The sequence below is a fragment of the Drosophila suzukii genome (genome assembly GCF_043229965.1).
Source record: "Drosophila suzukii chromosome 2 unlocalized genomic scaffold, CBGP_Dsuzu_IsoJpt1.0 scf_2c, whole genome shotgun sequence".
Classification (NCBI taxonomy): domain Eukaryota; kingdom Metazoa; phylum Arthropoda; class Insecta; order Diptera; family Drosophilidae; genus Drosophila; species Drosophila suzukii.
The window spans coordinates 1,829,552-1,842,291 of NW_027255896.1; the positions used below are offsets into that span (position 1 = coordinate 1,829,552).

Here is a 12,740-nt window from a genome sequence, read left to right on the forward strand (position 1 = left end):
CAATAATTGAAAAAGGAGCATAGCCTCTACTAATCAATGAATTCGTATATGAGTACATGAATAGGTACAACTTAGGCTTTTCTCCCTTGATACATTGCTCAAGTACCCAGAAGGCGATAGTATTGAGCAGCGTGCCGACCCTAAAAATAAGATGAGTAATTAACGATAACAAGTTACTTGGGAGACATCTTTCATTGATGGTTTCAAGAATCTAGAAAATATTCCATTAAATAATGGAATGGGACGAATTATATAAAGAACTAAATAATATAAAAATTGATTTTGACAGATCTTATAAGTCACTATCAAGACCCCGGCCAGCACAGCAAAACACTGTGAACAAGCATGACGAAATATTAGTAACTCGCTTCAATACAGCGCGTATACTAATACACGATCAGAGAGACAGGCTAAACAAAGCCCATTGGTCTCAGGTATGAAAATACTTAAACAAATTACGGGATAACCTAATAGTTATAAAGCAAAGGTACGACTTAACAATTTCAGTACCAACTATCCTAAACACACCTTTGAAGATAGAAGCTAGAGAAGAGTCAGAATCATCAGATCCACCAGGAAGAGCTAAGGCTGACGACCCTATCTCTAAAGATCCCGATATAAAAGAAAAAGATACAAACAACCTCACTATTCCGGCAGTCCTTATTCAATCTGAATTATCAGACCAGGAATCGACCGACTCGGATTCTCACAACAGCATTGTAGAAATAACTCCAATCAATCGAACACGAACATTTAGCAGTTTCCATTATAAAAACAAAGCTAAAAGGTGTCGCCAGAAATCTAATCGGATATGAAACAACAATAGCTGAAGTCATTTCCAGGTTAAAAAACAACGTCTTATAAACCCTTCCCATACAGTCCATTCGTTAGAAACGGTTGGGATTTTTGACAAATGTGAAACTCCGATTCCCACAGGGCACATCCAACATCTACCATCCGACAACAACTGTCAGTTCAGCTGTGCCTAATAAAAACACAAGCAAAAATTGTTAAAGTGGATTTTGCCAGACCAAAATGAACAATTTACCAATTATTTTGGCTGTTGTACAACAGCAAAATCTTAAGTTGAACCAGCTTTTATTGGCAGCCAATTCAGAGGAGTGGAATGACGACGAATTGGATTTGTACGAAAGCATTTTTTCTGCAAAATAGCAAATGCCACGAAGTGTGTGGATGCTGGTACGTGCTCTTAAAATGTTTTAAAAATACGATTAAAGAGTGCGAATTATATTAAACAGAAGCGATACGGGACATTTTGGGAAAAGGATATACCGGAAAACAACGACGAGTTCTTCAAAGAGAGCTTTCGTATGGAGAAGAGGACCTTTTCGTTTTTGGTGGACCGACTTGGTGTTTTGCGGAAGAAGGACACCAACTGGCGAAATGCCATTCCTCTTGAAAAGCGGATCGCTATAGCCTTGTACACCTTGGGATCATCAGCGGAATATCGTTCCATCGGAAGGCTTTTTGGAGTTGCACAGAACACTGTGTGCAAAATTCTCCACGAATTTTGCCGGGCACTCATTTTTGAGTTTGCCAGCGAGTTCATGTCACCGGACTATCTTACTCCAGAAAAAGTGGACGGGACGAGTGTCAAAGGATTCGAAGCAATCGGATTTCCCCAGTGTCTAGGTGCAATTGGTAAGACATAAATTCATTAAATCAGTTCATGGTCTTAGCAATGTATAACGTGTAGATGGTTGTCACATCGAAATAAAAACGTCAGCAGCAGAAGCAGTCGATCACCACAACTACAAAGGCTGGTACTCAATAGTATTATTCGCTCTCGTGGATTACAGGTAAACTGCGTTCTTCTAAGAGCTCAAATATGTTCTAAACCCATTGTATTTTAAATTTACTACAGATACAGATTTACCTATGTAAACATCGGCTCTGCTGGGCGCTGCAATGACTCCACTATATTTCAAAAGTCGAGCCTGGCAAGGAAAATGGTGTCTTCTTCGTTTCTTCACGAAAAAACAAGGGAAATTTGTGGCGTTCAAGTTCCGGTGCTGCTTATTGGGGACTCTGCCTTTAGATTTTCCCAAACGCTGATGAAGCCGTACCCATTTTCCACAACTGCATCCGAAGAACAGCGAAATTTTAACTACAATCTGTCTAAAGCTAGGCGAGTGGTAGAAAATGCATTTGGGAAGGTCGGGACAGCCACTACAAGAATAATAATGCAGTTATTCTAGCCTGCTGCATTTTGCACAACATTTTAAATGAGCACAACAGCGCTATAAAAGTTTCCCGTCATCATTGTTTACGTTTTCGTAATAAATGTTTCACTTTCCACTTTCAAGAAGAAGAGTTTAGGGTTTCCACCCAAAATTATCGCCTAACTATCGCATAAAGTAGTCCGTTAAATTTGGATGGGGAACTAACTGGGAAATTTTCGGAACGGCAAAACCTTATGGACCATCCGTTCAACGGATGGTAGATGGTGGATGGATCTCTGTGGGAAGACCCTAAAAGGCGAAACTGTAGAAGTGTTGTCAGCAAAACTGATGAACCTACAGCAACGCAATAAAACTGCCAACCAGTACACACAAGAGGTTAAGCAGATGACAAAATCTTTAGAAGGTGCATTTATAAGAGTCGAAGGCCTCCGCAGCCAGTCCTCGGAAATGTAGTATTAAGTTTAACATTGTATGATAAGCTTAATTTGTTAAATAAATAAGAAAATATTCCACTCGGCATGAAGTGAAAGCAATGACTAAAAATTGCACAATCGATAAGGTACAAACTATCATGCGAGCTGGTACCTTCAATACAATGAATGAGGCCATATTAAAATTTGTAAACAGTTGCACAAAGGCAACCGGACAGAGATACACTGTCCTATATTACAAAAATTACCCGCAGCGCGGCGGAAATCGCGGACGAGGTAATAATCGAGGTAATTATAACAATACCAGATATTATCAGAATAACGGATATAATCAAAACAATGGTTATAACAGAAATAACAATAACCAAAATAACAGTTATTACAGAAACAACAACCGTGGTGGAAACACCAGCGGCGGAAACAGCCGTGGGGGAAACAACAACAACCAGAATAACAATGTTAGAGTAGCACAAACAAATTCGGGAAACTCCCAACCACCTTTAGATACACGACAGTAAACAACATCAAAATTCACACTCTAAATCTCAGTCAAAATACATTTGTCACTTTCATGAACGTAGCAACAGGAAAAGAATTAGTTCTCCTACTAGACACAGGTGCGGAAATATCCATATTGAAGGAAAATTCCGTAAATTTTCAAAACATTCAAGATAATCACGTCATAAACATACAGGGTATAAGTCAGGAAGTTACCAAATCAAAAGGCTTAACTTTTATTGAAATTCAAACTTCTAAGTACATAATTCAACATGGTTTCCATATCGTAAATATGCAATTCGCTATTCCATGTGATGGAATACTAGGAATCGATTTTATCAAAAGATACAATTGTCAATTAGACTTCAAGCCGTCTGAAGACTGGCTTATAATAAGACCAAATAACCTAAAACATCCAATTTATGTTCGAATAGCATACAGTTCTGGCAACAACTTCCTGATTCTGCCAGCAAGATCCCAAGTCGTCCGAAAAATCGAAATAAATTCAGAAGAAGACAGTGTATTAATTCCGAATCAAGAAATTCAGCAAGGTATTTACATCGCAAATAACATAGCAACAGTCCAAAACGCATATATAAGATTACTAAATACTACAAACTCAGATCAAGTAGTCTATATCAAAAACATTCATCATGAACCACTTTCAAACTACGAAATAGTAAAAACGGACTTAGAAGACAGACAAAAAATTGTATTATCCCAACTTGCAAAAAACTTCCTGCCTCAATTCAATGAACAACTTACAGCATTATGCACCCAGTATAGTGATGTATTCGGACTAGAAACCGAATCGATCACTACCAATAATTTTTATAAACAAAAGCTGAGATTAATTGATGATGAACCCGTATATATAAAAAATTATAGAAATCCTCATAGTCAACAAGACGAAATTCAAAAACAAGTCCAAAAACTCATCAATGATGAAATAGTGAAACCCTCTGTATCACCTTATAATAGCCCACTTTTGTTAGTACCAAAAAAGTCACTTCCAAATTCGAAAAATAAAAATTGGCGATTAGTAATTGACTATCGTCAAATTAATAAAAAACTCTTGTCTGATAAATTTCCACTCCCTAGAATCGATGATATTTTAGACCAACTAGGTAGAGCAAAATATTTCTCATGCCTTGACTTAATGTCAGGTTTTCCTCAAATTGAACTGGAAAAAAGTTCACGGGATATAACATCTTTTTCAACAAACAATGGTTCGTATCGCTTCACGCGATTACCATTCGGTTTAAAAATAGCGCCAAATACTTTTCAGAGAATGATGACTATAGCTTTCTCTGGATTAGAACCTTCGCAAGCATTTCTTTATATGGATGACCTTATGGTCATAGGTTGTTCCGAAAAACATATGCTCAAGAACTTAACTGATGTTTTCGAGAAATGTAGGAAACACAACTTGAAGTTACATCCTGAAAAATGTTAATTTTTTATGCATGAAGTCACTTTCTTAGGACATAAATGCACAGATAAAGGAATCTTGCCCGACGACAAAAAATACGACGTAATTAAAAATTATCCAGTCCCACATGATGCGGACAGCGATAGAAGATTCATTGCATTTTGCAATTATTACCGACGTTTTATAAAGAATTTTGCTGAATACTCCCGTCACATAACACATAACAATGTCAAAACGCCTTCGAACATCTTAAATCAGCATTAATAAATCCCACTCTGTTGCAATACCCAGATTTTAGCAAAGAATTTTGCATAATCACAGATGCTAGCGAATACGCTTGTGGAGCAGTCCTAACTCAAAACAAAAATGGACTACAGCTTCCAGTGGCATACGCATCAAGATCCTTTACGAAAGGTGAGAGCAACAACAGCACTGCAGAACATGAATTAGCATCCATTCATTGGGCAATATGGTATGGTTTATGGTAGACACTCCACTGTCAAAACAGACCATAGAGCACTACCTACTTATTTTCAATGGTAAATCCCAGTTCCAAACTAACACGAATGAGACTTGAATTGGAGGAATATAATTTTACGGTAGAGTATCTAAAGGGTAAAGATAACTATGTAGCCGATGCGCTCTCTAGAATAACCATCACAGACTTAAAAAATATACAAACAAGCAATACAATTCTGAAAGATACTACCAGAAACCAAAGTAGACAAAAATCCTGCGCAGGAAAAGATCAAACAGAATGCATAAGCAATCTATAGAAAAAGCTTCAAAGCCCAACGTATATGAAGTCATTAATAATGATGAAGTACGTAAAGTAGTGACCTTGCATGTAAATAATAAAATGTGTTTATTTAAGCACGGAAAGAAAATTACAGCAAGATACGATGTTAGCGTTTTGTATACTAATGGAACCATTGACTTAGGTCAATTCTTTCAAAGGCTTGAAAAGCAGGCCGGCATTCACAAAGTCAGCCAACTCAAAGTGGCACCGTGGGAAAATATCTTTGAACATGTTTCAATTGATAATTTTAAAATTATGGGCAATAATATATTGAAATTATTGAGAGTAGCGCTACTCAAACCGGTGACCGTAATCAAAAGTTATAAAGAAAAAGAAGCTATATTGTCTACATTCCATGATGATCCAATACAAGGTGGTCATACAGGCATTACAAAAACCTTGGCCAAGGTCCAGAGACACTATTACTGGAAAAATATGTGACATAAAAAAATATGTGACATAAAAGAGTACATAAAGAAATGTCCTAAATGCCAAAAGTCGAAAACGACTAAACATACTAAGACCCCACTAACTATAACCGAAACTCCACAAAGAGCTTTTGATATAGTAATTGTAGATACTATTGGTCCACTTCCAAAATCTAATAATGGAAACGAATACGCAGTAACACTCATCTGCGATTTAACTAAATACCTAGTAGCTATACCTATACCAAATAAAAGTGCAAATACAGTAGCAAAAGCTATATTTGAAGATTTTATTCTAAAGTACGGTCCAATGAAGACGTTCATTACGGACATGGGAACAGAATATAAAAATTCAATTATTGAAGATCTATGTAAATACTTACATATTACAAACATAACTTCAACTGCACACCACCACCAGACTGTAGGTACCGTGGAGCGAAGCCACAGAACACTCAATGAGTTCATTCGTTCATACATCTCAGTTGACAAAACAGATTGGGATGTATGGCTACGATACTTCGTCTATTGTTTTAATACAACTCCTTCTATGGTACATGACTATTTTCCATATGAGCTAGTTTTTGGTAAAACTTCAGATAAAATAAAACCCCTTTATAATATAGAAGATTATGCTAAGGAATCCAAATTTAGATTAGAACAGGCAATTAAGAGAGCTAGACTAATGCTAGAATCTCATAAGTTAAAACAAAAACGAGGCCATATTAAAATTTGTAAACAGTTGCACAGAAGCAACCGGACAGCGAAACACTGTCCTATATTACAAAAATTACCCGCAGCGCTGCGGAAATCGCGGACGAGGTAATAATCGAGGTAATTATAACAATACCAGATATTATCAGAATAACGGATATAATCAAAACAATGGTTATAACAGAAATAACAATAACCAAAATAACAGTTATTACAGAAACAACAACCGTGGTGGAAACACCAGCGGCGGAAACAGCCGTGGGGGAAACAACAACAACCAGAATAACAATGTTAGAGTAGCACAAACAAATTCGGGAAACTCCCAACCACCTTTAGATACACGACAGTAAACAACATCAAAATTCACACTCTAAATCTCGGTCAAAATACATTTGTCACTTTCATGAACGTAGCAACAGGAAAAGAATTAGTTCTCCTACTAGACATAGGTGCGGAAATATCCATATTGAAGGAAAATTCCGTAAATTTTCAAAACATTCAAGATAATCACATCATAAACATACAGGGTATAAGTCAGGAAGTTACCAAATCAAAAGGCTTAACTTTTATTGAAATTCAAACTTTTAAGTACATATTGTAATTCAACATGGTTTCCATATCGTAAATATGCAATTCGCTATTCCATGTGATGGAATACTAGGAATCGATTTTATCAAAAGATACAATTGTCAATTAGACTTCAAGCCGTCTGAAGACTGGCTTATAATAAGACCAAATAACCTAAAACATCCAATTTATGTTCCAATAGCATACAGTTCTGGCAACAACTTCCTGATTCTGCCAGCAAGATCCCAAGTCGTCCGAAAAAGCGAAATAAATTCAGAAGAAGACAGTGTATTAATTCCGAATCAAGAAATTCAGCAAGGTATTTACATCGCAAATAACATAGCAACAGTCCAAAACGCATATATAAGATTACTAAATACTACAAACACAGATCAAGTAGTCTATATCAAAAACATTCATCATGAACCACTTTCAAACTACGAAATAGTAAAAACGGACTTAGAAGACAGACAAAAAATTGTATTATCCCAACTTGCAAAAAACTTCCCGCCTCAATTCAATGAACAACTTACAGCATTATGCACCCGGTATAGTGATGTATTCGGACTAGAAACCGAATCGATCACTACCAATAATTTTTATAAACAAAAGCTGAGATTAATTGATGATGAACCCGTATATATAAAAAATTATAGAAATCCTCATAGTCAACAAGACGAAATTCAACAAGGAAGAACGCTATAGTCGAGTACCTCGACTATCAGATACCCGTTACTCAGCTAAATAGAGATATGCAAGCAGCAAAGCGAGATTAAAATGCGCCACCTACCGGCGGTATACAGATTTAAGCGTTATGGGCGTTAGAGTGGGCGTGGTAAATTTTTTTTTTTAACCAATCGATAGGTATTGACGAGATCAATACATTTCAGTTAAAATTTTTTTATCTAGCATGAAAATTGTGGGCGTCACAGGTTTTCGCGGTTTGTGGGCGTTAAAGTGGGCGTGGCAAACTTTTTTTTGGGTCAATCGATAGGTATTGATGAGAACAATACATTTGAGTTAAAATTTTTATTCTAGCATCAAAATTGTAGGAGCCACAGTTTTGGGCGGTTTGTGGGCGTTAGAGTGGGCGTGGCAAACTTTTTTTTGAGTCAATCGATAGGTATTGATGAGAACAATACATTTCAGTTAAAATTTTTATTCTAGCATCAAAACTGTAGGAGCCACAGTTTTGGGCGGTTTGTGGGCGTTGGAGTGGGCGTGGCACTGTGCTGAAACAAACTTGCGCTGCGTAAGAAGCTCAGGAATCTGCACGCCAAATCTCAATAGCCTAGCTCCCATAGTTTCCGAGATCTCAGCGTTCATCCGGACGGACAGACAGACGGACAGACGGACAGACGGACAGACGGACATGGCTAGATCGACTCGGCTAGTGATCCTGATCAAGAATATATATACTTTATGGGGTCGGAAACGCTTCCTTCTGCCTGTTACATACTTTCCGACGAATCTAGTATACCCTTTTACTCTACGAGTAACGGGTATAAAAACAAGTCCAAAAACTCATCAATGATGAAATAGTGAAACCCTCTGTATCACCTTATAATAGCCCACTTTTGTTAGTACCAAAAAAGTCACTTCCAAATTCGAAAAATAAAAATTGGCGATTAGTAATTGACTATCGTCAAATTAATAAAAAACTCTTGTCTGATAAATTTCCACTCCCTAGAATCGATGATATTTTAGACCAACTAGGTAGAGCAAAATATTTCTCATGCCTTGACTTAATGTCAGGTTTTCATCAAATTGAACTGGAAAAAAGTTCACGGGATATAACATCTTTTTCAACAAACAATGGTTCGTATCGCTTCACGCGATTACCATTCGGTTTAAAAATAGCGCCAAATACTTTTCAGAGAATGATGACTATAGCTTTCTCTGGATTAGAACCTTCGCAAGCATTTCTTTATATGGATGACCTTATAGTCATAGGTTTTTCCGAAAAACATATGCTCAAGAACTTAACTGATGTTTTCGAGAAATGTAGGAAACACAACTTGAAGTTACATCCTGAAAAATGTTCATTTTTTATGCATGAAGTCACTTTCTTAGGACATAAATGCACAGATAAAGGAATCTTGCCCGACGACAAAAAATACGACGTAATTAAAAATTATCCAGTCCCACATGATGCGGACAGCGATAGAAGATTCATTGCATTTTGCAATTATTACCGACGTTTTATAAAGAATTTTGCTGAATACTCCCGTCACATAACAAGATTATGTAAGAAAGATGTAAAATTCGAATGAACAACACAATGTCAAAACGCCTTCGAACATCTTAAATCAGCATTAATAAATCCCACTCTGTTGCAATACCCAGATTTTAGCAAAGAATTTTGCATAATCACAGATGCTAGCGAATACGCTTGTGGAGCAGTCCTAACTCAAAACAAAAATGGACTACAGCTTCCAGTGGCATACGCATCAAGATCCTTTACGAAAGGTGAGAGCAACAACAGCACTACAGAACAAGAATTAGCATCCATTCATTGGGCAATAACACACTTCAGACCATATATTTATGGTAGACACTTCACTGTCAAAGCAGACCATAGAGCACTTACCTACTTATTTTCAATGGTAAATCCCAGTTCCAAACTAACACGAATGAGACTTCGAATTGGAGGAATATAATTTTACGGTAGAGTATCTAAAGGGTAAAGACAACTATGTAGCCGATGCGCTCTCTAGAATAACCATCACAGACTTAAAAAATATACAAACAAGCAATACAATTCTGAAAGATACTACCAGAAACCAAAGTAGACAAAAATCCTGCGCAGGAAAAGATCAAATAGAATGCATAAGCAATCTATAGAAAAAGCTTCAAAGCCCAACGTATATGAAGTCATTAATAATGATGAAGTACGTAAAGTAGTGACCTTGCATGTAAATAATAAAATGTGTTTATTTAAGCACGGAAAGAAAATTACAGCAAGATACGATGTTAGCTATTTGTATACTAATGGAACCATTGACTTAGGTCAATTCTTTCAAAGGCTTGAAAAGCAGGCCGGCAATCACAAAGTCAGCCAACTCAAAGTGGCATCGTGGAAAAATATCTTTGAACATGTTTCAATTGATAATTTTAAAATTATGGGCAATAATATATTGAAATCATTGAGAGTAGCGCTACTCAAACCGGTGACCGTAATCAAAAGTTATAAAGAAAAAGAAGCTATATTGTCTACATTCCATGATGATCCAATACAAGGTGGTCATTCAGGCATTACAAAAACCTTGGCCAAGGTCCAGAGACACTATTACTGGAAAAATATGTCCAAAGACATAAAAGAGTACATAAAGAAATGTCCTAAATGCCAAAAGTCGAAAACGACTAAACATACTAAGACCCCACTAACTATAACCGAAACTCCACAAAGAGCTTTTGATATAGTAATTGTAGATACTATTGGTCCACTTCCAAAATCTAATAATGGAAACGAATACGCAGTAACACTCATCTGCGATTTAACTAAATACCTAGTAGCTATACCTATACCAAATAAAAGTGCAAAAACAGTAGCAAAAGCTATATTTGAAGATTTTATTCTAAAGTACGGTCCAATGAAGACGTTCATTACGGACATGGGAACAGAATATAAAAATTCAATTATTGAAGATCTATGTAAATACTTACATATTAAAAACGTAACTTCAACTGTACACCACCACCAGACTGTAGGTACCGTGGAGCGAAGCCACAGAACACTCAATGAGTTCATTCGTTCATACATCTCAGTTGACAAAACAGATTGGGATGTATGGCTTCGATACTTCGTCTATTGTTTTAATACAACTCCATCTATGGCACATGACTATTTTCCATATGAGCTAGTTTTTGGTATAACTTCAAATCTAACAAAACATTTTAATAGCATAGATAAAATAAAGCCCCTTTATAATATATAACAAATTATAACAATACCAGATATTATCAGAATAACGGATATAATCAAAACAATGGTTATAACAGAAATAACAATAACCAAAATAACAGTTATTACAGAAACAACAACCGTGGTGGAAACACCAGCGGCGGAAACAGCCGTGGGGGAAACAACAACAACCAGAATAACAATGTTAGAGTAGCACAAACAAATTCGGGAAACTCCCAACCACCTTTAGATACACGACAGTAAACAACATCAAAATTCACACTCTAAATCTCGGTCAAAATACATTTGTCACTTTCATGAACGTAGCAACAGGAAAAGAATTAGTTCTCCTACTAGACATAGGTGCGGAAATATCCATATTGAAGGAAAATTCCGTAAATTTTCAAAACATTCAAGATAATCACATCATAAACATACAGGGTATAAGTCAGGAAGTTACCAAATCAAAAGGCTTAACTTTTATTGAAATTCAAACTTTTAAGTACATATTGTAATTCAACATGGTTTCCATATCGTAAATATGCAATTCGCTATTCCATGTGATGGAATACTAGGAATCGATTTTATCAAAAGATACAATTGTCAATTAGACTTCAAGCCGTCTGAAGACTGGCTTATAATAAGACCAAATAACCTAAAACATCCAATTTATGTTCCAATAGCATACAGTTCTGGCAACAACTTCCTGATTCTGCCAGCAAGATCCCAAGTCGTCCGAAAAAGCGAAATAAATTCAGAAGAAGACAGTGTATTAATTCCGAATCAAGAAATTCAGCAAGGTATTTACATCGCAAATAACATAGCAACAGTCCAAAACGCATATATAAGATTACTAAATACTATAAACACAGATCAAGTAGTCTATATCAAAAACATTCATCATGAACCACTTTCAAACTACGAAATAGTAAAAACGGACTTAGAAGACAGACAAAAAATTGTATTATCCCAACTTGCAAAAAACTTCCCGCCTCAATTCAATGAACAACTTACAGCATTATGCACCCGGTATAGTGATGTATTCGGACTAGAAACCGAATCGATCACTACCAATAATTTTTATAAACAAAAGCTGAGATTAATTGATGATGAACCCGTATATATAAAAAATTATAGAAATCCTCATAGTCAACAAGACGAAATTCAAAAACAAGTCCAAAAACTCATCAATGATGAAATAGTGAAACCCTCTGTATCACCTTATAATAGCCCACTTTTGTTAGTACCAAAAAAGTCACTTCCAAATTCGAAAAATAAAAATTGGCGATTAGTAATTGACTATCGTCAAATTAATAAAAAACTCTTGTCTGATAAATTTCCACTCCCTAGAATCGATGATATTTTAGACCAACTAGGTAGAGCAAAATATTTCTCATGCCTTGACTTAATGTCAGGTTTTCATCAAATTGAACTGGAAAAAAGTTCACGGGATATAACATCTTTTTCAACAAACAATGGTTCGTATCGCTTCACGCGATTACCATTCGGTTTAAAAATAGCGCCAAATACTTTTCAGAGAATGATGACTGGTTAGAAATATAAACGACGACGTGTGGACTGTATGTAATTTTTATTCTTGACGGTTTCGAAGCCTATTTGATACTGGTATGAATTTCACAAAAAGACGCTGTCGTAGCAGCGTTGCCAGAATCGAAAAATGGTATATATATATATGTATATCGATATTATATTACATAGGATAGAGATGGCATTATGCGCCTAATGATGAGAGGTTATTAAAG

At 36.1% G+C, this 12,740-nt stretch overlaps 1 protein-coding gene across 1 annotated transcript; it reads left to right on the plus strand.

Moving 5' to 3' along the window:
* Positions 1-974: 974 nt before the first annotated feature.
* LOC139354022 (uncharacterized) lies at positions 975-1,766 on the plus strand. The gene is made up of 2 exons (XM_070998242.1): positions 975-1,200; positions 1,260-1,766. Exons 1-2 carry the CDS (start codon positions 1,177-1,179, stop codon positions 1,671-1,673), a joined length of 438 nt encoding a protein of 145 aa, XP_070854343.1. The 5' UTR covers positions 975-1,176; the 3' UTR covers positions 1,674-1,766.
* Positions 1,767-12,740: the final 10,974 nt, after the last annotated feature.